At 43.9% G+C, this 25,037-nt stretch overlaps 2 protein-coding genes across 3 annotated transcripts; both read right to left on the reverse strand.

Moving 5' to 3' along the window:
• Positions 1-7,835: 7,835 nt before the first annotated feature.
• LOC136471933 (BTB/POZ and MATH domain-containing protein 2-like) lies at positions 7,836-8,986 on the reverse strand. Its single transcript, XM_066469674.1, has 2 exons — positions 8,742-8,986; positions 7,836-8,636 (listed from the first exon to the last, which is right to left on the reverse strand). Exons 1-2 carry the CDS (start codon positions 8,984-8,986, stop codon positions 7,949-7,951), a joined length of 933 nt encoding a protein of 310 aa, XP_066325771.1. The 3' UTR covers positions 7,836-7,948.
• A 4,407-nt stretch (positions 8,987-13,393) lies between these two features.
• LOC136471934 (protein NRT1/ PTR FAMILY 4.3-like) lies at positions 13,394-19,886 on the reverse strand. Of its 2 annotated transcripts, XM_066469678.1 has the most exons (6): positions 19,578-19,886; positions 19,217-19,434; positions 15,331-15,789; positions 15,118-15,245; positions 14,091-15,014; positions 13,394-13,773 (listed from the first exon to the last, which is right to left on the reverse strand). In XM_066469678.1, the coding sequence occupies exons 1-5, from the start codon at positions 19,672-19,674 to the stop codon at positions 14,111-14,113; spliced, it is 1,806 nt and encodes a 601-aa protein (XP_066325775.1). In that variant the 5' UTR covers positions 19,675-19,886; the 3' UTR covers positions 13,394-13,773; positions 14,091-14,110. The 2 variants fall into 2 exon arrangements, with proteins under 2 accessions (XP_066325775.1, XP_066325774.1); XM_066469677.1 differs by having other exon boundaries at positions 13,394-15,014.
• Between the last annotated feature and the right edge of the window lie 5,151 nt (positions 19,887-25,037).

Below are 25,037 nucleotides of genomic sequence, written 5' to 3' on the forward strand. Positions count from 1 at the left end.
GGACCTAGACCCATTGACAGGAGAGTGGTGTGTTAGTCTTGCTTGTGCTTGTGGTCCAAGTAGGGCGTGTGTTTTGGGGTACCCAACTAGGATACATTGGTTCATGAATCGCCATGTGATACGGTATGACTTGGCTATCATCTAGCACCGTAGTAAGAACTAGAAGATGAAAGGGGATGAATGGATCTAATTGCTCAACTCTTGCTTGAAAGTAGAACAAGTGCTTACATAGAATGGTTAGCTAATGAACTAATTATGACTACTAATAAAACACATACATAAGGATTCACTACTAGTAATGCTTTACGCAAAAAGGAAACCCAGCAAACCATAAAGGTTATCATATCCTTTGGAGTCAGGAAATTATTCCTACTAGTCGGGTAAGTCTTGCGAGTACATTGTGTACTTAGGGTTTATTTACCCCTGTTGTAGGTGCAGCTTGAGGAGTGGCTGTTGTGTGGAGGATTCTTCTGGTGGGCACAGATAGATCCTTGTATCTTATCGTTAGATGTTTATTTCAATTCCACTGTTTAAATTCCGCACTCTGAACTTGGTATTTTAATAATATATTTCTGAGAACTCTTATTGTATTAAATATACTAAGTATTGTAAACTCGTTCTCATTATTGGATTCTATATGAAAAAAACATGGATTGTTTGAGTTCTCCCTTGGGGTGTGCTCGATGGAACCGCCTGGTGTAGCTTACTTTTGGGGTGCTTAGTGTCTAGCGGAATATAAGCGCCTCCGAAGGTGTGTAATTTTGGGTGGTTCTACCACAACATCCATCTTCTCATTGGTGCAATTCCAATCCTTGTTGAGCTAATTGATCACAAGGGCAGAGTCACCATACACCTGGAGGTGTTTAATGCCGAGCTCGATAGCTATAAGGAGACCATGAAGTGTCGCCTCATATTCAGCGATATTATTGGATGCACGAAAGTATAGGCAAAGAACATAGCGAAGCTTATCCCCGATGGTGAGATGAAAATACGCCTGCCCTAGCACCATCAAGGTTGAGAGACCCATCGAAGTACATGGTCCAGTGCTCAGGGTGGTCGACTGGGACAGGAGTCTGCATATCCATCCACTCGGTGATAAAGTTGGTGAGCGCCTGCGACTTGATTGTGTGGCAAGGCCTAAAGTCGATGGTATAGGTGTCGAGCTCGACCGCCCATTTAATGATGCAGCCACTGGCTTCCTTGTTGTGGTGGATGTCGCCGAGTGGGTACTCAGTAACTACCACTATATGGTAGGTGTCGAAGTAGTGATGGAGCTTCTGGGATGTGATTAGGATGGCATACAGCAGCTTCTGGACCTAGGGGTAGCGAGTCTTAGACTCATTTAGGACCTCGCTGATGAAGTACACTGGGCGCTGGACTTTGTATGCATGTTCGGCCTCTTCTCATTCAACAACGATGGCGATGCTAACTACCCGGTTGCTCGATGCGATGTATATTAGCAAGGTTTCATCCTTTTAGGGGCGATCATGATCGGAGGTGTGGTGAGGAACCACTTGAGCTCGGCGAATGCCTTGTCAGCATCCTCTGACCAGACAAATTTCTCTTGAGCCTTGAGTAGCTTGAAGAAGGGGAGTCCCTTTTCGCCTAGCTGGGATATGAAACAACTTAAAGCCGTCATGCACCCTGTTAGCTTCTGGACATCCTTGACATAGGTCAGTGGCTTCATGTTGGTCACCGCTGCTATCTTCTCTAAGTTGGCTTCGATGCCACGGTGACTAACGAAGTTGCCTAGCAGGATACCAAATGGAACACCAAAAATGCATTTAGTGGGATTCAGCTTCCATCGGTACACTTTCAGGGCTTTAAAAACTTCTGTGAGGTCAGCGATGAGAGTGTTGGTAGTCTTAAACTTAACCACTATGTCATCAATGTAGGCCTCGATGTTCTTCCTGATCGGGTCCTTGAGGCAGCGCTGGATGGCTCTTTGATAAGTCGCACCCACATTCTTGAGCCCGAAGGACATGGTCATGTAGCAGTAGGCGCCGAAGGGCGTAATGAACGACGTCTTGATCTGATCTTCTTCCTTCAGCGTGATCTGGTGATAACTAGAGTAGCAATCTAAAAAGCATAGGAGCTCACAAGTGGCTATAGAATCTATGACCTCGTCAATGCGAGGTAAGCCAAAGGGGTCTTTAGGGCAGTGTTTGTTGAGATCGGTGTAATCAATGCACATTCTCTATTCTTTTTTCTTTTTTCTTACAAGAATCGAGTTGTCTAACCACTCTGGATGATACACCACTTTGATAAAACTAGCAACTAAGAGCTAGGTTATTTCTACTCTAATGGCCTCCTTTTTGTCCTGCGCGAATCATCAAAGCTTTTGCTTGATTGGCTTGACGGTCGCCGAGACATTTAAGGAGTGCTCGATCAGCTCCCGAGGCATACTAGGCATGTCCACTAGTTCCCATGTGAACACGTCAACATGCTCCCTTAGGAAGCTGACAAGCGTGTCTTCCTATTTGGGATCGATGTCAACCCCGATCCGAGCAATCTTAGACTGGTCGATAGGGACGAGGACCACTTCCTTCACCTCCTTCGACTTGGTTGATGCTCAAGCGGCCTCCATGGTTGGGATCTACTATGAAGATGCGAGGCAGTCTTGCATGCGGATGGAGATGTCAGTAGCCTCGGTGAGCGTGAAGCTTTCCTTCTCACAGGAGTAGGCGATGTCGAGGTTGGCGCATAGGGAGAGGACCCCTGCTCCATTGGCATCTTCAACACTAGGTACGTGTAGTGTGGCATGGCCATAAACTTGGTGAGGGTTGGTCGACCAAGGATGGCAAGGTACGCTGTGTTGAAGTCAGCAACCAGGAAGTTAACGTAGTCGACGCGGAAGTGCTTGGCGGTGCTGAATTGTACCGATAGTGTAATCTGTCCTAGAGGTAGGGAAGCTTTTCCAGAAATGATCCCCTAGAACGGAGAGTCCATGGGGGTAAGGTCTTCTTTCTTGATCCCAAGCTCCTCTAGGGACCCAGCGAACAAGATGTTGAGGGTGCTCCCTCCATCGGTGAAGACCTTCTGGAAGCGCACATCCTTGATGATGGGATCCAAGACGAGTGGGAAACTCTCTAGGTATGGGATATCCGACCACTAGTTGGCCTTGGAAAAGGTGATCGGGTGCTCCTACCAGTCGAGGTACTTGGGATCAATGACGGAGCCATCATACATAGCGACCGACATGACACGTCGAGCTACAAGCTTCTGCTCCTGCTTTTCTTTAGAGATAGCTCTCCCACCAAAGATGGTGGCAACGGTCTTGGTGGGGTCCTGGTATGTTGGGCCCTTGTTCTTGTGGTACAGCTTGCCACAGAGTTGCTCGTGCTGGAGCCCCTTAGTGAAAGCGGCGATGGCCTCGGTGTTAGTGATGTTAGGAATGGAATTTCTTATCTTTGAGAAGCGCCTGATGAAGTCACGTAGGGACTCCCCGGAAGATTGATGAAGCTTCTCTAGGTCATACTTGGTGTCGGGCTACTCGCACATAGCCATGTAATTGTTGGTGAAGACTTTCTTGAGGTCATCCCAAGATCGGATGGAATTCTCCCACAGGCTAAGGAGCCAGTTGTTCATAGACTGGTTAAGCATGACAGGTAGATAGTTAGTCATGACGTCTTCGTCTTCGCCTGTGGCTCTTACCGCGATCTCGTATAGAGTTAGCCACTGAGCGGGGTTGGTCTTTCTGTCATAGGTGTTAACACCAAGAACCTTGAAACCCACAAGCCACCGGATGGCTCGGAGCCTTTCTGTGAAGGGCGAAGTCCTGATGCGTCGGCGGGAAGTGGCCCTTGACGAGCAGCAAATCCCTCATGTTCGGCGTTGAATTGCTAGCTACGCTCCATCTCTGCTTCGTAGCGCATAGTCCTACTATTTTCGATGCGGCCGCGAACATCTACGTCGCGTTGATGTGGTCACGAAGGTCGTGATGGGGTTGATTGACCTCTTGGTTGCAGTTGCCACCACAACCTCCCTGGGGGCGCGGTGGGTGACCGTCATGGCATGAATGAGCTTCATAGTTGCCTCTAGATCCTCTCTAGAGGTAGGGACCTCTAGCCTGAGGTCAGGGGCCCTCAACACCATGACGCTGGCCTCCTCCGTCGCGGCGGGAGCGACGGCTACAAGCCGATGCGGTGGAATAAGATGGGGCGTTGTTCCAGAACTCGTTGACTTGGACTTGCGCTGCTATGATATGTGCTCGGACCTTCTCGACCTCTAGAGTATGAGGGAGTTTGTCAAGCTCGTTGAAAGCGATGGCTAGATTGGCGCTTGGAGTTTGGTAGGCTGGATGGTCACCCACCATGTCAAACGCCTCCTCTAGATTATGTTGATGGCGGGGCAGGTCGCGACCATCTTCGTCGGACACTTGGGCTGCTTCTGCATCTCACCGACGTTGGCGATCAGCATTCTTCGCTAGATGAGCTTCGTGCTCTTCAGTGGTTTTGCCATCCTTGGTTATGCTATCGTGGCTGATATGGAAGATCATGCCCCCGATCCCCAGAGGGAAAGCAGGGCAGCTAGATGCGGTCTTGGTTGAGCCCTCAGAATAATCGTCGGGGCTCTCATTCAGAACGTTGTGGAGAGATTCGGTTGGAAGAGAGGGTTCATCCGAAAGCTAGCGAACAGCCACCATGTTGACCACGGGCGCAGGTTGACCAGAGTCAGTCGGGTCGATGATGTAGAGGTCGGTGATGTAGTCATGCTCGACGTGGTCGACAAAGATGTGGTGGATGGCATTCTGGTACGTAGATCCCTCACCCTCCAGCCTAAAGGGATAGGGCTTCGGCGGGTCCTCCATTGGGGCCTCGTAGTTGGCCAAACGTAGGCCGGTAGCGAGAAGTGGTCGGCGCCGCACCGTGCGCCCCTCTAGAGTAGCCATGATCACCAGATCAGAATCTGGCCGCCTTGAACGATGTGGCCGAGCAGGTCACTCAGTTGCAGCGGCTTGGTGATCTTGGAGTGTGGGAAACTCGTTGCTCGCTCTAGATTGACCGGAGACCGAATCCACGAGGAGCTGACATTCCTCCAAGCGGTCTGTGACCCGATCGATGGATCCAATCAGATCATCATTGTTGATGGATCTCCTAACCTAGCGACGGGCGCCGGGATCAGAGATGTCGTTGCAGGTGTTGGCGTGATTGGCGTATGGTGATCCTACACCGTCTCCACGATCTCCCTATTGCTGTCAAGGTTGATGACCCAGGTCATGGGTCCGACCATGAAGATCGGGTCCGGCTCGGGAAAGGCCATGGAGCTTGGGAAAGTAACCATCTGGTATGCCATGAATTCAGCACGCACACCCCTACCTGGCTTGCCACTGTCGACGAAATACGTTCGGCTGTCAACCGAGGGGTATGCCCACGGTAGTAGATGAATCGGTGGAGGTGCGCGTGAGGGAGCCGGATGGTAACACAGAACGCAAGAGATAGCGATTAGACAGGTTCAGGACGTCAGCTTGATGTAATACCCTACGTCCTGTGTCTTTGTGGATTGTATTGCGTATGATCAGATGAAAACGAGGGGGTCCCTACCCACCTTATATAGCTCGGGGTTTAGGGTTACAGATCGGTTGTTTCTATCCTAATTGGTTTTACAAGATAGAAAGTTATAGATATTACGGGATCTGTCATATCCGAGCAGGTTTCCTAGATCATCGAAGATCTTCACGTAGTTTTGCGAGACACGCCGACCTGTGTCGTGCCTCACACGGCGTCGTCTCATAGGTTGGGCCTCCACCAGTGGCGTGGCCCATGAGCAGTCTTGTGGGCTGGGCCGCCCTAGCGGCTCGGCCCATGTACAACCATGCTGGTACCGAGGGTTATACCCCCACAAGGACTAATGAAATTATACACTGCAAAACTTTATAAGCTCCAATTGATCAGTTCCAAAATATTCATGATATCTACCCATTAAATTTGCATAAGCTTTTCAAAATGATAGCAACAAAGAAGCAAAGAATAAACATTTTGATCTGGTTTCAATTCAGCAGAAACTTGTATTGATCTGATGAAGTAAAACATTGGAGAATTCCATCATTATACACTGTAGATGGCAATAATCAGCCTGTTCGTTTGTTCGTAAACGATCGTAAATTTCCAGCCGGGAACAGTGTTTTTCTCTCACATCAAACCAGCCAACAGTAAATAATCCACGATACGATACGGCCTCCCGAACAGGCCGAATGTAGGAGGAATTCTTAATTTTAATGGTTGACTATTTAAGATAAGTTCTCACTTTATGTAAAGTTATGGACATTCTTAACTAGAGTAAGTCCTCTCAACAAAAAGGAAGTACTACACAGGTAACCTTCTAGTTGTAAAGAAAATTTATGAAAATCCTATCAGTTTAAAAATCATTTGAAAATTTTAAATTGAGGATAATATATTGTATAGCACCATGGTCGACATCATCTTAATTATTCAGTCTAGATTTATGCAGTATATGTGTTAAATTTGGCATAGACTGACATCAAAATACTAATTTCCACTTGTAATTTTAATAATAAAAAATACAATACAAATTTTTTTTTGCCTTCTCAGTTAGATGAGTAGTACTATGGAAAGCTTTAACTTTGCAAAAACAAAACTAAAAGAGGAGTCAAAACCTGAAATTGTGGGTGTCACTCCCAGAACAGAAGATGCACTGACAGGAACAAGTGTTGGGACAATTAACTCTTATTTCAACAGCCACAAAACAGGATAAAGATGTTAGAATTGATATGCTGATTAATCCCTCATTGCGAAATATAGTGCCCCAATTTTAACATAATCTGGTTGATTTCTTGTAATTTCTTGAATCATATGAACAGTTTGGATGTAGATTCATATATGCTGGTAATAATCTCAAGGCTCAAGCACAATGTCTGCACTTTAGTGTGTTCATGTAGAAAGAGGAAGGAAGAAATACAGGACAGATGAAATGATATACTGCAAAAACTTTATAAGCTGCAATTGGTTCCAAAATCTTCATGATATCCACCCATAAAATTTGCATATCTTTTCAAAATTATCAGGACAAAGAAAGCAGAGAATATATAATCAGATAATTTGGTCCGGTTTCAGTTTAGAAGCAAAAACATGTATTGATCTAATGAAGTAAGACAGTGGATAGTTACATCATTGTAGAGTGTAGACTGTAGATGGAAATGATGTAGGAGGAATTTCTTAATTTTAGTGGTTAACTATTTAAGGTAAGTTCTCAGTTTCTCAATTATGGGAAGTTGTGGACATTCTTAACTAGAGTAAGTCTCCAATCAGTTTAAATATCAATGAATGTTTTAAATTGAGGATAGTATAGGGTGTCGCACCATGATCAGCGTCATCTTAATTATTCAGGCTAGATGTATGCAGTATATGTGTTAAATTTGGCATAGACAGTGACATTAAAATCCTAATTCCCACTTGTAACTTTAATAATAGAAAATACAATAAAAATTCCTTTTCCTTTCACAGCTAGATGAATATTATGGTAAGCTTTAACTTTGCAAAAACAAAACCAAATTAAAAGAGGAATCAACTTGAAATTGAGGGTCACTCCCAGAACAGAAGATGCAGCGACAGGAACAAGTGTTGGGACAACTCTGGTACCAAGAGTGTTGTACTTGATTTCAACAGCAACAAAACAGGATAAACATGTTAGAATTATATGCTGATTAATCCCACATTGAAATGGCATTGATATATGCCTTTGTTTTATTCGGTTGGTGTAATGGGTGATTATCATGATGATGACACCAGCCGCTACAAAACTGAGAATGAATTCTCAGTAAACTGAAATATGATGTTAGATGGACAATGTATTTTGACAGGATGTGTACAGAAAAAGTAAACATCTCAACATTAAATATACTGCATCATTTCAGCATCAAAGTTGTCCTGACATTTTACAAGGAAACTGGTTTGAAGTAGTTTAAATCTATGCAGAATTGCAGACAGCACTAGACCCGGGGAAACTTGCTTGACTTCTCCAATACCTCCAGCAAAACTGAAGGGCACGATCTTTTTAGGTGAGCATAGCCTTGGCTTGCCACCACATCATCAATCTTATTTGAGAAGGCAATATACTCGATGCAAGCATCTTTTAGGATGCATAAGTTGAGCTGCTCAGCAAATGCCAAGGTAGTGGCAACAGAATCCACGCTAAGGCTGTTGCAGAGGCTGTCTTCACACATCAACTTCAGCCTCTTCATTTCATACTGATCTGCAGCCACAAGCAAATGCCGAGTCATTTCTTTCTTATCAACATCTCCAGGATTATCCATATCAGGCAACGAGTCAGTGTAGATGAAATGGAGCATGGCTTTGAAGACAGCAGGCCGCACATCCTCAACAGCAATGCAACCAAAATTCTCCTCCATCTCAGGCCCATAGAATTTTGCCTTGAACACCGGTGACCGCATAGCCAGCACGATCTTGTGGGCACAAATAACCTCTCCCTGAACCTTGAAAGTGACATCAGATGTGTCATCCTCCAACAGCAAACTGCCAAGATGCACCGACAGGTCCGAAGGCGGCTCCTTGAACACGGAGACGATCTTGGTTTCAGAGACCTTTGGTTCTTTGACGACAGTGACCGCGCACTCGATGGTGAGGCGATCATCTTGGGCATACATTAACAGATTCCACCTGAAAGTGCTGACTTTCGCGAGGTTATTCACAGATCCAGCTTTGTAATTCATAAAGCACGCCTGCCACTTGGGGGATGCCTTCCCGGTGGCCTGGTTGAGAAACCTGAAGTGGCACGACGCCTTCGCCACGACGTCCTTGGTCAGCAGCTCAAGGAGCAGCACCAGCGCGCCGCCCTCGCCCCCATCGGGGAAGAAGCGGACGGCCCAGTCGTAGCCGCCGACGGAGAAGGGCGCGGAGCGGACGGAGCTCCCGGCGCCGAGGCGCTCGTGGAGGCTGTAGCCCACGATGTGGAACAGGTGCGTGCCTTGCGACGCCTCCACGGTACAGGTCGACGTGGTCAGCGGCATTGACGGCGGCGTAGGCTGAACCTACTTCTTGTCCCTGAAGAAGGGAATCGAGATGTCGGCGAGGCGGCGGCGGCAGCAATATCGGCCCAGGGAATCAGAGGGGCCTATTTAACGAAGATGGGCTTGTATGGGCTGCAGCCGGCTCTGCAGTGGGCCGGTGGCCTTTTCCTATTTCGGGCCATGGAAGTGTGCTTCTTCTCTGGCTAAATCACCCTACTTCCTAATTAATTTGTGTGGGTCCTCTGCTCCCATTGATCAAGCCTCATGTCATGTGGTAGCAACAGCAGTTAATTGGAGTATAAGGATCCTAACGGATGGAATTTTTATTATGGGACACCTTTGACTAAGTTAGTTTCTGTCATTTTTAATGAAGAGGCAAGGACCGGGCTGCATGTGTACCGGTTGCTGCCACAAACCAAAGGAAAGATTAGTGTTAGGTGATCTTTGTTTCTTTGATCTGCTCCATAGTTTTTTTTTTCTCCCAGTTAAGCAAGGTTTGGTTCTTGTGCTTCGAATGGTTTGGACTATGAGCCCTTTCTAATGCGTATATGTGTTGAATTCTAACTTATTTTATTCTCAAGATTTCCTATCTAGATGTGTACTATGGTTTTGCTAAATGTTGCTATATCTAACACAAAAGAGTTACGCAACATAAATCCCAATCTTGTCAACTAACCTAGCAAATTATACTAGGAAAAATAAACACACAACCTAGGAAAGCAAGTAAATGCGGAAGTTCAAATGAGTCACAGAACGATATTTTTTCTAAGGTATAGAGAAGCTCAAGCTTTCTCCAAATTGGAGCTCATCACAAGGATGTCTTCTCAAGGAAAGATCCAAGTAGAATTAATAATCCAACATACCTCTTTTCCTTTTTTTTTTCTTGTACCACATACACCTGTCTATTTCTATGACTTTTTCTTTTGCTTGCGTCTAACTTTCGTGTAGGAGTTGCCTACATTTACTACACTACTATAGAATTGGACATAATTGCCGGCCTCATCACTGCCGACTTTTAAGAAACCGATAATGATAGCCCATCACTGTCGGTTTTTTGCTAAAACCGGTAGTAATAGGACCAACCGATACTGATATTCGGGTCTTCACTATCGGTTCATATCACTGTCGGTTCAAGCCACGAACCGACAATGACAGTATCAGTGTTGGTTCTTGGCTAAAACCAGCAGTGATGACCCAAAAAACTTAATAAGTTTCACATATGATGTCTGATGAAGACAAACTTTATATCAAAATTGTAGTACTCGACAAGATCTATAATTTTGTAGTTTAAACTTTTTAATTTGAGATCGTTTGGATGTCCAAATATTTTCATTTGAAATCATCTATCTAAAAAAATTATGTTTGATTTCTAAAATTTATAATTTGAATTTTTCAAACGACCTCGGATGAAGAAACACCCAAAACAAAAGTTGTAGATCTCGAAAAGTTATACAACTTTGTAGTTGACAACCTTTTCATTTGAAATCATTTACTACTTCAAAATCTTATTTAAAATTAAAATTTGAAATTATTGAAGAAGTCTGATTTCTCTTTTTAATCTCTGGGTAAAACTTGTAACTAGTGTTTCTCCCTTATACTAACTTCAAATTTGATGATTTTTTCCTAAAAAATTTTAAAATCATGCTCTACTAATTTATTGTGTTCTTATAACTATTATTTTATCCACCTTTTCATGTGACTGTGTTTTATCCATTTGAATTTTAAAAAATGACAACTTCAAACGTTATTTTGGAACAATAAATGATTTCAGTTGAAAAAGTCATGAACGTAGAAGTTCTACAACTTATCAAGATCTACAACTTTTATTTTGGTTATTTCTTCATCCGATAAAGTGATAGTGATATTGTTCACAAAGTTTATATATCTCTCTTATAGTTTCATAAACTATAAGAGGGATATACAACATTTGTAAATAATGTTATTACCACTATGTTAGATGAATAAATGATCAAATGGCCAAAATAAAAGTTGTAGATCTCGAAAAAATATGAAACTCTGTAGTTGAGAATTTTTTGATTTGAAATCATCTTGTCAAGGAAAACTACGTTTGAATTTCTAAAATTTGAAATTCAAATTTTATAAACGATCTCGGATTGAGAAGCTATTAAAATGAAGTTGTAGATCCCAAAAAGTTATGAAACTTTGTAGTTGATAACTTTTTATTTTAAATCATCTTGTCAAGGAAAACTATGTTTGAATTTCCAATAATTTGAAATTTAAATTTTTTAAACAACCTTAGATGGACAAACAGCAAAAACAAAAGTTGTAGATCTCAAAAAATTATGAAACTTTATAGTTAACAACTTTTTGATTTCAAATCATCTTGTGGAAAACTACGTTTGAATTTCTCAAATTTGAAATTCAAATTTTGTAAGCGACCTCGGATGGAGAAACTACCAAAATGAAAGTTGTAGATGTCGAAAAGTTATAAAAGTTTATAGTTGACAACTTTTTCATTTGAATTCGTTTACGATCCCAAATACTCATTTCAAAATAAGATGAACATAAAATGGCCAGGACGAAAATCTCATTTGGACACAAACAGCTTGCCGGTTGAGTGGTTAGGGGCCGAAGACACGACCTAGGAGGTTAGGGGTTCAAACGCCGGTGGCTGCGAAGCGTGCGTTTTTTCACGCGAAAAATCGCGTGACTTGTGGGGCCTCTCCCAGATTTTAAAAAAATCCCTAATTTTTTAGCCTATTTTCTAGATTTCCTAAAAACCACATTACTGTCGTTTTTTTATAACCGGTAGTCATGAGCCCCCTTCATCACTGTCGGTATGCCACTGTCGGTTCAAAATCCAGCAGTAAAGGGGTTTTTTGAACCGACAGTGATGTAAAGATCTAGAGCAGTGCTAGATTGACAGCTCTATGATGAAGTGCGAAGTGTTACATCGACACCATCTCCATATGCCTATGCAGCGGATCCATCTTCGAGGTCAGTGGCAGATCTTCTCTCCCTCTTCATACGCCATATATGGGTGAGCCACGGCGATAACTCCATCTTTGCATGGGAAGAGACGACCACCGGCACCTACATCAACGCCATAGCGCTATGGCCATGGCGACGGCTTGGCAGCCTAGTAGATTGATGCCTCTGTCAACCTTTATTTTGTTTTTCTTTTTTATTAAGAAAGATGCAGAAGCCTACTGAGAACATCAGTTCCCCTTTTCTATCCCCAATATAAAAAAAAAACTATCCATATTGGGGATAGAGGGACTATTTAGCTGCTCCCAATACCACAGTACCAACCCCTTTTATTGGTCGCCTCCAAAAATCAACTCATCTCTCCTCAAATAAGATGGGAGATACAACTCCCCTAATATACTGACGCGTAGCCCAAATACCACAAACTTGATTTTTTCGCCCTCTGCTCCCGCTCCGCTGCTCTCTACAAAGCGTGGAAAGCCATCGGTGCGTCGCTGCGCACATGCCGGCTCCAACCTCGCCTAACCCACGCGAGCGTAATGGAGGATGTCGTCGTCATCCATCAAGTTCAAAGAAGAGCTAGATTCGTAGCTGGAAGAAAGAAGAGAATATAGCGGAGGAGGGCATGAGAGGGAGTCGCCATGGCCAAATCGGGAGGCTGTCGTCAAGGAGGAAGAAACATCGTGGCCCTTTGCTCAGGGAAGAAAGTGGTGGCCACAGAGAGATGGGGCGCGGGGAGATTATGGAAAGAGAAGAGATCTGATCTGAGTTGTCTGGCACCAGCGTCCATGGAGTTGGGCAGTCCGCGACGTAACAGGGTCGGGCCTGGCACGGGGAAGGAGGTCGCGAGGGAGTGAGGAGGACAAGAAAGGCTTACAGCCAAACTAAGGCCTTGTTTAGTTGGGTGAAGTTTGAAATTTTGGCTACTGTAGCACTTTCGTTTTTATTTAGCGATTAGTATTCAATCATGGACTAATTAGGCTCAAAACGTTCGTCTCAAGATTTTCAACCAAACTGTGCAATTAGTTTTTTTTGTCTATATTTAATGCTCCATGCACGTATCGCAAGATTCGATGTGATGGCTACTGTAGCACTTTTTAGGAAAAGTTTTTGGAACTAAACATGGCCTAAGTATAGAGAGATGGGAGAAGCTACTGACATACGGACCGAAATGTATATTGCGGTTGATGTATTGTTTATCTGCTGTAATAACTCTCTTAAGAATCTGAAAAAAAAATAGTATTAGTGGTAACCAATACTGCCATATTAGCATGTTTTATTAGTGAGCTCGAGATGGTGTGATGGCGAGCGAGTTGCGTGACAGCATGAGAGGACCGTTGTGGATGTGGCTAAGGTAGTGTGAGGGTTATACTTGTCAGCGCCTATTGACAGAGTGCATTTTTCAATATAGGAGAGACAAGTCATCAAACTCTAGCTTTTGATCCAAACAAGCCATTTTTTGTTTAGCTTTTACCATTCCACAAGCCACAAACCCCTTTACAATTCCACACGCTACAAACGAGTTTCCACAGTCTTGTGCGGATCAAACAGACTCTAAAACACCTATGCATTGCCCCCAAAAAAAAACTATGCCCAAGTAGTCGTTCCTGTGAATAGCTCACGGATGAGATGTAATATACACGACGATGTGGCATGTTTGACATCTTATAAGCCTATCCTCGTGTCGTCGCAGCCTTGTGTGCATTATTATCTACTCTTCTATATGTAGGAGACCTTGTATATATGCTTTGTATGAAAAGAGGTGTGTGCGTCGAATGATTGCACATCAGTGATCAGTTTTAGGGGCTGTTTGGTTTCTTCCCCTCCTCCTAAAATTCCTGTCACATCGAATGTTTAGATATATGTATGGAGTATTAAATATAGACTAATTACGAAACTAATTATATAACTTGCGACTAATTTACGAGACGAATCTTTTAAGCCTAATTAATCCATGATTTGACAACATGGTGCTACAGTAAACATGTGCTAATGATAGATTAATTAGGCTTAAAAAATTCGTCTCGGAAATTAGCCTCCATCTATATAATTAGTTTTGTAATTAATTTATATTTAATACTCCTTATTAGCCTCTAAACATTTGATGTGACATAAATTTTAGAAGCGTCTAGAGAACCAAACACCCCCTTAGTACCATGCTCGTTGCTGTGTTCTTCAGATGAGCCCCTTGCCATCGTCCTCCTCCTCACAGGCGACCTCGCCGGAGGCAGCTCCATCAGGTTCAGAGCCGCCGGCACCAGAATTATACCACCTCGCACACAGTAGGTAGCAAAAGAAGTTGAGCACGCTGAGCGCGGCGAGCACCCAGTAGAAGAGGTCCAGCCTGTCCTTGTTAAGGTCATTGTCGCCGAGCCAGCCCCGGCGGCCGCCGCTCGCCGTGACCCTGTTCACCAGCGAGACGAGCACGGAGCTGAGGAAGAACCCGAACGAGAAGGAGCAGTAGAAGAAGGCCATGAAGAAGGCCTGCATCTGCATCGCCCCGGCGGTCGCCGCCTGCTTGTAGAAGAACTCCATGAGCCCGACGTTGGTGAACAGCTCCGACACGCCGAAGACGAAGAACTGCGGCACGAGCCAAAGCACGGACAGCTGGTGCACGCCTCCGGAGCCGGACGAGACGGCGGCGTCCCGGCGCCTGCGCTCGACGGCCGCGGCGGAGGCCATGGACAGCGCGACGAGGCAGAGGCCGACGCCGATGCGCTGGAGCGGGGTGATCCCGGACCGCGTGCCCGTGAGCCTCCGCGTGAGCGGCACGAGGAGGAGCTCGTAGGCCGGGACGAGCGCCAGCAGCATGGCGTAGGGGATGGCCTGCAGCGACGCCGGCGGGATGCGGAAGGAGGAGGAGGAGCCCGGCGCCAGCCTGGTGTCCATGACGCTGCCCTGCTGCACCGAGAACGTCTGCAGCTGCGCGAGCACGGTGTTGGTGACGACGGTGCACGCCACGATGGGCAGCACGGCCAGGAGTGTCTTGGTCTGCTGCACCTCGCCCGCCGTGCACAGCCGCCACTCGCTCTCCGGCACCGTGTCCGCCGCGTCCCTGATGCACGCCTTGTCCAAGAACCTGTGCCGAAGTTTTTTTTAAAAAAAATTCTCACTTTGGTCAGGTCAGGTGTCTGAAACTCTGAATACTGAATGTGCGGATGGTGCACGAGCTAGATGGTGACCTGAACTTGTTGGTGTGGCGGAAGTCGCCGTCGCCGACGACCGCCGGATCTCCGGCTGCGGTGTGGGCAGGATTGGAGGAGCCGGAAGGGCAGATTTGCTTCCTCTTGCTGAATGCAGCCACGAAAACCTGACAAATTTTACAATTGCACAGTCAGGCAACCGTATTTGGCACAAGGAAACCTACGAGATTTTGAAAGTTCTCTTGTTCTCACCCTTGCAATGGGTGTAAAGATGACGCTGCCCCGCGGGGGCTTGTTCCGGTACAACACCGCGCCGGAGACGAGGGTGATGAGCCCGGCGCCCAAGGCGGCGGCGGCGAGGCCAAAGCCAACGGCCATCCCGAAGCGCGTCTGCGCCCAGACCACGGCCATGAGCGCGACGACCTCGGCGACGCAGTAGCCGAAGTAGGAGAGGTTGAAGTAGGTGGAGAGCCTCTTGCTGGCGTCCTTCTCCGCCGCGCCGGCGCGGGCGCCGGCGAACTGGTCGCCGCCGTACGTGGTCATGTTGGGCATCACGCAGCCGCTGCCGAGCGCCACCAGGTAGAGCGCCACGAAGAAGATGGCGGCCTTGAACCCGCTGGCCCGCTCGCAGCTGCCCGCCATGGTTAGCATGTTGCACGGCGCCGACTTGAGCTGTGTAAGATGTGCTTGTACCGCCAGTAATACCAGGCCCTGGTAAAACACACGATAAAAAAGAGCTTTATCACACATATATCAACACCGTAAGCTATGCTTTGCTATTTAAATGTACCAGGACCAAATGTACCTAACTTACTGGATGGCCACATTTTTTTAGCAGAGGTGTCTAGAGACATAGATTCATGAAGATTCATCTGTCCTTGTTATCCAGATTCACAAGCTCTTAAAATTATATTTAAGTCAAACTAATTTTAAATTTATAGGAAAAAAACACTAACACGTCTGACATCAAACAAATATATCATGAAAATATATTTCATGGTGTATTGAATAATGTAAATTTGGTGTCATAAATTGATACTTTTTTTAAATCTAAAGATATTTTACTTAGAACAACTTTATAAGTTAATTTATTTTGAGACACGTGTAGTAATAAATATGTGCTATGGCCTCATAATATGGCTCACATTTAACAGTATAGCATTATACACAAGGCCTCTTATGCCCATGGTTTGAAAGTTGGCATATCATTTCCCATTGCCGAAATTTTGCAACCATTGTTAGAGTACTGCAAAACAGATGAGGTCCTTTTCTGTTTCTGAATACATATCCTGAGAGGACAGCAAATATTAATCTGCAACCGTTCTTCCAAAGATCCAGCCAAACGAATAGATTCTTCGTGAAAAGTTCAAACGCAAAAGTTCAAAATATTAGGTAGATCGCCATAAATAAGATATGAGATCCCATGGAGAACACCTACCGGTCATCCAGTGACCACTAGTACCGTCCCACCTCACAAGTCACAAGTCACAACACCAAACACCGGTCCTACCCTACCCACCACAGTCCACAGTGAATGAACTGTACCCAGTAGCTAAAGAAAATCTTGGGAAATGCAGCATACTCTGCGCGTGCCAAGTCGTCGTCGGTTCGTCCCCGTTAAATTAAAATAAAATTGAACAGTTTTGAATTTAATCAAATCTACATAGACCGATGTTAACATTTATGGCACTGAATTGGCATCATTAAATTAATCATGAAATGGAATTTCTTAGTATATTTGTTTGAAGTTACAACTGTTAGTAATATTTTTTCTATAAACTTGGGTCAGTTTGTCTCGATTCAAATTCAGAATTGCATCTTTTTTTAGGACAGAGATATAGTAGCATATGACTAAATCTTCACGCGCGCTCCCTTGGTTCCAAATTATAAGATGCTTTGCCATTTAATATATAGTTTTTTGTTACACATTTAGATATACGCTATTTCTAGATATAATATATAGTAAAACAATATATTTAAAAAAATAAAATATATTATAATTTGTAAAAAGAGGTGATACCATTTATGCTGTTCTATTTGACATGGTTTACGGATGTTGATTATTATAGGGTACTTAGAAACTAAACAAAAGTTCAAAACTAGAAACATAACCGAGTCTATATGCATTGAAAATAAAATACTCCACCTGTTGTAAATTATAAATAACTTCGAAATTATGACAAGTCAAACTTTTTAACTTTGATCAAATTTGTTGACGAAATATGCTAAGCTTAAAATTAATATAAGTAGTCCTAGGTAATGGTTCATTTGATAGTGCAACTTATGAGTAATGGTTTACTTCAACTGGACAATAGAAATCTGTATAGTACTTAAATTTCATATCACTAGTCCTAGGTGATGCTTAACTTCATTTGAATAGTGTATCCCTAATTTAGTATTATTATGGTCTGAAACTATAGAATCAATGATTAAAAATTATGTATTTTTTTATACATAAGTTGTGTTGTCGTTTAATCCTCTCGAAATCTGAACTTGAAATTCAGCCTGTGTTATGTATTTTTTTTATACATAAGTTGTGTTGTCGTTTAATTTGTCTCCTCTCAAAATCTGAACTTGAAATTCAGCCTGTGTTTGGACTTTGGAGAACAGAAACTTAAAAATCATATCTCATTTGGCATAGATAGACTGGAGCAATCAAAATAGTTTGAGCAGTAAACAGAGGATAATTATCTGCTTATATATATATATATAAAAGCAGATAAAGTGGAAGTAGAGATAGATCTTTTTTTGGAAAATTAGAAGTACAACCTGTAACAACTTAATGGCCCCGTTCGCTGGTCTAAAATTTGGCTGAAACTGGCTGGTTTTATGAAAAAAAAATATTGTTCAGCTGACTTTGATAAACAGCGAAAAGAGAGGGCAACCAGCCGGCTGATCTGATTTTTTCATACCAGCGAACAACGATTTGGACCCAGCAATGAAAACTCCTCGAGGATCCAGCTGCATGCACCTGATTAAACTATTTTACTGGCGAGAAGCTCAATGATACCATATCCTTTTGGCCCAGGGCCCCAGCATGGAAAATTCAATGCCATCCGCCAAACCAGTACCCACACGCAAAAGCCAACAGGCACACAACACACACAGGCAGGTTGCAAAAACTTTTGCAGGAGGGAAGGCCCGAAGGCGGTTGCCAGATCCAGAATTCCAGATGGACCACACCCCTCGTGAATCCCAATGTTCCTGTCGGAATCCCGCTCAGGCGGTTTGAACTGGAGATCTCTTTGCAGTTTGCACTGAAGACTGAACTGTGAGCAGACATTTGAAGGCTTGGCGCTTCTTCTTCTTCTTCTTTTTTCTTTCTTCTTTTTTTTTGATTTGATAAAAGAAGAGGAGACTACTTGGTGGTGCTGAATGCTGATGGATCCAAACTCCCAAAAATGCTCCTCTCCCCCTCCCGACACTTGATTTCGTGCAAACTAAGGGGCCGTTTGGTTACTACAGGGACTTCTAAAATTTCTGTCACATCGAATATTTGGACACATGCATTGAATATTAAATATAGACTAAATATAAAACTAATTGGTTTTATAATTCATCTCGAAAATTAGCCTCTACCTATGTAATTGGTTTTGTAATTAATCTATATTTAATATTCATTATTAATATTTAAATATTCGATGTGACATAAATTTTAGGAGCAACCGAAGAACCAAACATGCCTAGAGACTAAAACTGGTATCGAGTCCACCAGTGTGCAAGCATGTGAGCGGCTGCGAATTCGTTGCTGCAACCAGCGACTTTTGGTTGTATTTTTTTTTCTTTTTTGTGATTAAAAAAAATGGAAGCATTGTTGGTGATGCTTGGTCATGGTGATGGGCGATTTTTCCGGGCCATGCATATCATGCATCCATGCCCATGACCCTACCATGTTCTCATGTTTCAGTTCATCTCCCTTACCACGAACATGAAAAGCCGGCTAGCTGGTCCATATCCATGTCCATGTCGCTGTCCATGAGAGTGATGCTACATAGGATAGCTGGATAGGAGTACGACTACTAACTGTCCAATCCATCAAGGAAGAAGCTACAGAAGGAAGAAGAGGGACGAGGAGGAGGTAGGACGGACCAGTGAGTGTTGAGAGGAGGTGGTAATAATCAAGAGGATGTAGTAGTACCGCGAGCTCGACGGCGGCGAATGATAGCAGCGTCCAGAAGCATCCGGCGTAGGAGTCGGAGAGGAATCCACCGAGCGGGGAGAGGATGAAGACGGTGCCGACGAAGTTGGTCACCACGTTGGCGGCCTGCGACAGCGGGAAGTGCAGCTCCCCGAAGACGAACGTGATCAGGTTGCTCCCCACCGCCGCCAGCGCCACCGTCTGCGACGCCTGGAACACTGCATGGATGCAGCAGCTCAGGCATTAATTACATCCACCTTGTTGTTTGCACTGCGCATTTGTCGCCGTCGGTCTTCTCCTCCTTGCGTTCTTCCTTGTATAGGAGCAGGAATCCAAGGAGCAAGAGGCAGCAAAAACGCACCTAGGATGAAGACGGCGGCGCGCATGCCGCCGTGGCGCTGCCGGCACGGGCGGCCACGCCAGTCGACGGGCGCCAGGGATCTCCCTGCGTCGTCCATGGCTCTCCTCCAAACTCTCTCCCCTCCTACCTCTGCTCTGCTACACACACTATCCCTCTCTCTGTGTCTGTGTCTGTGTCTGTGTCTGTGTCTGTGTCTCTCCCCTCCCTTCCTGGAGCCGGAGGAGCGAGTTGACTGGCGTTTCGAGTCGAGGCTGGGAACGAACGAAGATTTTAGCCAGCTGGTCGAGCAGGATTGGACTTGGATTGGGAAGCAAGCTCTGCGCTCAGCGTGAACAAGCTGGCGCGGGCTATATATAGGGCATGATTGGTGGTAGAAAGTCACGAGTCAGGATGACCAGGCTAGGTAGAACAAAAAAAAGCTAGGTTGAGCTTTACAAGTGGTTGTGTTTGGTTATTTTTGTTGTTGATCTAGTATGAGATAAGATTGTGTTTGGTTGCTTGTATGCATCAGTTTTTTTTAGTGTCTAACGTATGGGTCCCTACATCTTAGGTGAATCAAGTCATCCTGCATTATGAGGGAAAAGAAATCCAGAAGACATAGATATGTGGGATGAAGGAGGGCAAACGAATGAAAAAATACAGACAAAAAGTAAGAGTAGAGTAATCAAACACGACACGACGTAAGTGTACGAAAAGATGCAGAATGTCCCTTCGCATGTCCTGTTCGGACAACCAATCACCCTATATGGAACGCAACCGCGGAACAGGCCAAGGCGGCGTGCGGTGTGGATGTGGATGTGGATGTGGATGTGGTTGGGCTCAGCCTGTTCGCTTGCTTGTAAACGATCGTAAATTTCCAGTTATGAACAATATTTTTCTTTCACACCAAACTAGCCAGCAATAAATAATCCACGATACGATACGGCCTTCCGAACAGGCTGCTTCTCTTCTCAGCTTGGAATTTGGACGTAGGACTCGTACAGTACACGACCAAGCAAGCGGAGCAGAGCTGAGCAGAGCACGGCTCGGGTAGCAGTTGAGCACAGTGCGCGCGCGTTTCGTCGTCTGGCCGACTCTCCGACCGCCCAAAGAAAACACTTCCCTTTCACATTGCGACTGTTTACTTTCGACAGCATCGGGCTTTGGGACTGACAGACTGGTTGAAATAGTGTCCTCTGCCTTGCATTTCGTCGATGGCAAAAAAGTAATCCCCCCTCACTCTGTCCATGGAAGTACGATTGATCTACCGCACGTTCCAGCATTCCCCATCAATCAAAGAAATATACAGTAGTAGTACTGTGGTGCCATGCGTCCACATCGGCCGAGGCTCTATTTAGTTCGCGAAATGAAAATTTTTAGATGTCACATCGAATGTTTTAGAAATATTAGAAAGGGTTTTTGATAGTAATAAAAAAACTAATTACATAGCTCGTCTGAACATGGTTAGCGTCGCGTGCCAAAGTACCGGCCTAGGTAAAGTACTATGAAAGTGCTTAGTCGTGTTGTGCCACTGAACACGGCGGCACTACAGTGCTCGTGTGCTAGTACGGGCACTAAAGTGCCTGGCCCCTCAATTGACACAGAATGAGCAAAGGACTTCAACAAAATTGATATAGACCAGCAGATATGTCACTTTATTTATTGAATTGAGATCAAACTTACAATAAACAACACATAATCCGCATTCCACAACATAATTAACACAAACATAGGCAAAGATAACAAAATAACAGTTTACAGGGAGCTTTAGTGCAATGGCTGCCTCATTCAAAACATGTCTAGGTAAAACTCACCTTTGTGAGAAACTCTAGATAGGGAAAAAAATTACAGCCCAACTCCAATTATAAAGTTCATTGTCCTTACATCAAAGTCCAGTCCATAATATTACAGTCCCATTACATAAATCATAATTAATCAAGATAAAGTTCTTCAAATGCTTCTTCAAGCTCCTTGTCATCCACCATGTGTTGCAGCCTTGCTTCTGCAGCCTCTCAATCTTTGATGCATGTCAGCATCTCCACCATTTCAGGCTTTAGCTTCCTCCGCCGCTCCTCGATGATCCTGCCAGTCATACTAAAAGTGGATTCTGAAGATATGGTGGACACAGAAATAGTTAAAACATCTTTAGCCATGATTGACAGCACTGGATATGTGAGTTTGTGCTGATGCACCAGTTCAAAATGTTAAAATCACCATCTAACTGGTTCACGGTGTCACAGTCCAAGTAAGAAACAAGTTCAGAAGCATTAGAAGCTGAAGAACTTGTAGCCTGCAGCAGGGCAGTTACAGAGGTATCTCTAGCCATGTTTAGAGTAACAGCTAAAGGATGCATACCACTAACAGAACCACAAACATCATCATCATCATCATAAATTTCATCCCAAGCAGATCTTTTCTTACCAGGTAGGTTAGGAGGGACAACCCTCTTCAACCTAACAGCTCCATATTTCTTCTCATACTTATTGTAGACATCAGTAAATCGAGCTTTAGTGCCCAACCGGTAAGTAGTATAATCTGTACTAGTAAGGTTACCCAACCTCCTAAGCACTCTATTGAAACCTTTCATTTTAGCTCTAGGGTCCAGGATAAATGCAAAAGAATAAAGCAAAGGTATGTCCCTCTAATATTTATTATATTTGTTTATCATAGGTTGAACCACAGGTCTGATGTGACTATTATTAGCATAATTCTTTAGGTGTATAGCAATCTTAACAAGATAATAAATAATAAATGGAGATGTAGAATAGTACACACCAGACAATGCAACTGTAGAATCATAAAACAGTTCAAGAAATTTAAGCACTTTTTCTGCCGTAGCCCAATGATCATCAGTTAAAAGCAACTGATCATCTTCAGCCCTAGGATATTGAGCATGCATGAAAGTAGTGAATGGAGCCTTCTGAGGAAACAAATGCTTAAGCATTACATATGTAGAATTTCACCTAACTTCCATGTCCAGCTAAAACTTTCTAGGCCTAACACCAGTGGCAATGCAGTAACTTTTATATGCAACAATTCTCTGATTAGATGAGTTTAAAAATGATATTGCAGTTCTAAATGTTTCAATCAAAGACTTAAGAGCCTCAAGGATCTCCTTAACAATCAGATTGATAATATGACATGCACAACGCTGATGCAAGAACATTGAATTAACTGTAGTAAGGGATGATACATTGTCTAATTGTGATTCAACAGGATCATCTACAACCTCAATACCAAGATATTTAGACAGCACAGGTCTAAGTTTACGCATGGCTGATACATTAGATGATGCATTGTCCAAAATAACAGCAAACACTTTTTCAGTCAAATCATAATCAGCAAGCACAAATGCAACACAATCATCAATGTTTTTTCCATTGTGGGAACAATCAATAAGCCTAAGACCAAGCACTCTCTTCTATAGTTGCCAATCAAAGTTTATGTAGTGAGCAACAATACTAAGGTAGTCTTCTTTGGCATTATCAGACCAAAATATCAAAGGTTAGACACACACAATTAACACTAGCAGAACTAACAGTCTCAACAAGCTTAGCCTTGCAATTAGTGAAGTATTTCAGCATGTCTCTAGTGGTGGTTTGCCTAGAGACTGGAACATATTTAGGATTATGAGCAGTTTTAATGTACTCTTCAAATACATCAGATTCTTCCAAAGAGACATGAACATCAAGCCTAGCAAGCAATCAAACCAGTTGAGTACGAGCAACAATAGAACAGTACTCTCAATTATGCATACTATCATCAGGATTAAAAGAGATCTGTGACTGAAACATGCGAGATTTTTCACGCCTCCTAGGGCATTTATCCCTATACTGGGTGAGGTGACCAGTGCCACAACTAGAGAGTGCAGAGTATTCCTTAGAGCAATGGATGCACTTAGCTCCATACCTGACTTTCTTACCATCCACTTTTTTGAAGAGCTTCTTAAAATCCAGCCACACTGCCGAGGTAGAGGGACAGTGAGCGCTTGGCGCTATTCTCATCCCCATCTCCTTCCGACGTTTGTTGCCCCGCCTTCTTGATCATCGCCGACATCGATTGGAGCTTGAACGCTATGGCCAAACAGCTCCTCGGCGTCCTCGTCATCATCTCCTAAACTGACCAAGTATATATAACCCCAGGAAGGCAAGGGCGAGTCCTCTGATCCGAACTTACCACTCTTCCTGCCTGTTCGTTTGGCACACAACATTGTCGTCAGAGCAAGCGTTGAGGCGTGGACTCTCTGCTACTGATTTTAATTCAGCATTTTTCCACTGGCTGTTGGTTGGCAAGGTATAAGAACATGGCGGTTCCTCTTCCTCCAAAAGTTAAGTACGTACTCCTCTAGATTTTCTTTAAGCTACATATATTATTTGATCATTTTCTTAGTATCTGTTGAGATATCAATCTTAACACAACTTCCTAATTTGGTCTGCATGTACATGCCACTTTCTGCAGTTCTGCTAGCAATAACGTAAGTATTTTTTATTTCTCAGTGCTTTATGTCATTTGATTTCCCTCTTTAGCACCAACCATTATGTCATTCTATATAAATGGATTAGTCATATGATTATTAAGGTACTCACAATGATGACTTTTCATTCCCCTAGGAGAAGTACTACGACTACAGCTGAGATTTTGGAACTCTTATGAAGGGCGCGTTTGGATCCAAGGAAAATCGGAGGAAAAGTACATGAATGCAATTCCTTCAAAAAGACTTTCTCTCACCGTTTGGAACGTAGGAAGTGATACAAAACTTTCCAGAGGAAAGGCTTAGGAAGTTGTACTTTTAGAGGAATCTGAAAATGAGCTTTGAGCCAAGGGAAACTTTCCTGTAGCCACTTGCTGCTTTCTCATTGCATCGAAAGCTATTAACATGTTATTTCCTGCATTTTTTCCGTGTTACGGATTCCTGCATTCCAAACACTCCTTCTAATTATTTTCTGTGTTTTTCCTTTCCTCTGTTTTACCACTACACACTCATCCTATTCCTGCGTTTTTTTCTATTCCTGTATTTTTGATTTCTACGTTCCAAACAGTCCCGAATCCTTCGGAACAACTATATAGCAGGTACTGCTGTGCTATTTTTCTTAGGTTTATACAGTCTATGGTTGCTCCCTACAGCAAGGCCATGCTTCTATGTTGTCAGATATTCACAGCGCAGCACAGGTAGGTAATGGTCATGAGTCATGACCCACGGTTCACGTTAGGAGGAAGATGCCTTCACAACGCGTTCCTTTTGGTAGCAGTTTTCGCAGGCCATCTACACGTCCTGATGACACAAGAACTTCCTCCTACATGTACATCAACATGCAACATACAACCCTTTGCATCGCCTCCGCTAACCTAATCTATCCCATTTATATTTTAAGAAGAGATAAAGCTACAAAGACAAGCACCGAATGTATCTTGGATCATCAGAAGGTTAGTACTTTCTCAAACCCAATCTATTCTTACCACAAACCGACAATTTTTGTGTTG

Source organism: Miscanthus floridulus, chromosome 8, assembly GCF_019320115.1.
Source record: "Miscanthus floridulus cultivar M001 chromosome 8, ASM1932011v1, whole genome shotgun sequence".
Classification (NCBI taxonomy): domain Eukaryota; kingdom Viridiplantae; phylum Streptophyta; class Magnoliopsida; order Poales; family Poaceae; genus Miscanthus; species Miscanthus floridulus.

Bases quoted from the DNA above. Each gene is read 5' to 3' on its own strand.
- LOC136471934 (XM_066469678.1), bottom strand. From the start codon at position 19,674: ATGGACGACGCAGGGAGATCCCTGGCGCCCGTCGACTGGCGTGGCCGC. The intron at 19,435-19,577 runs GTGCGTTTTTGC...GCATCCATGCAG, and splicing joins CGCCGCCGTCTTCATCCTAG to TGTTCCAGGCGTCGCAGACG. The intron at 15,015-15,117 runs GTCACCATCTAG...ACTTCGGCACAG, and splicing joins CGCCACACCAACAAGTTCAG to GTTCTTGGACAAGGCGTGCA.
- LOC136471933 (XM_066469674.1), bottom strand. From the start codon at position 8,986: ATGCCGCTGACCACGTCGACCTGTACCGTGGAGGCGTCGCAAGGCACG. The intron at 8,637-8,741 runs GTTTCTCAACCA...CAGCACTTTCAG, and splicing joins AAGGCGTCGTGCCACTTCAG to GTGGAATCTGTTAATGTATG.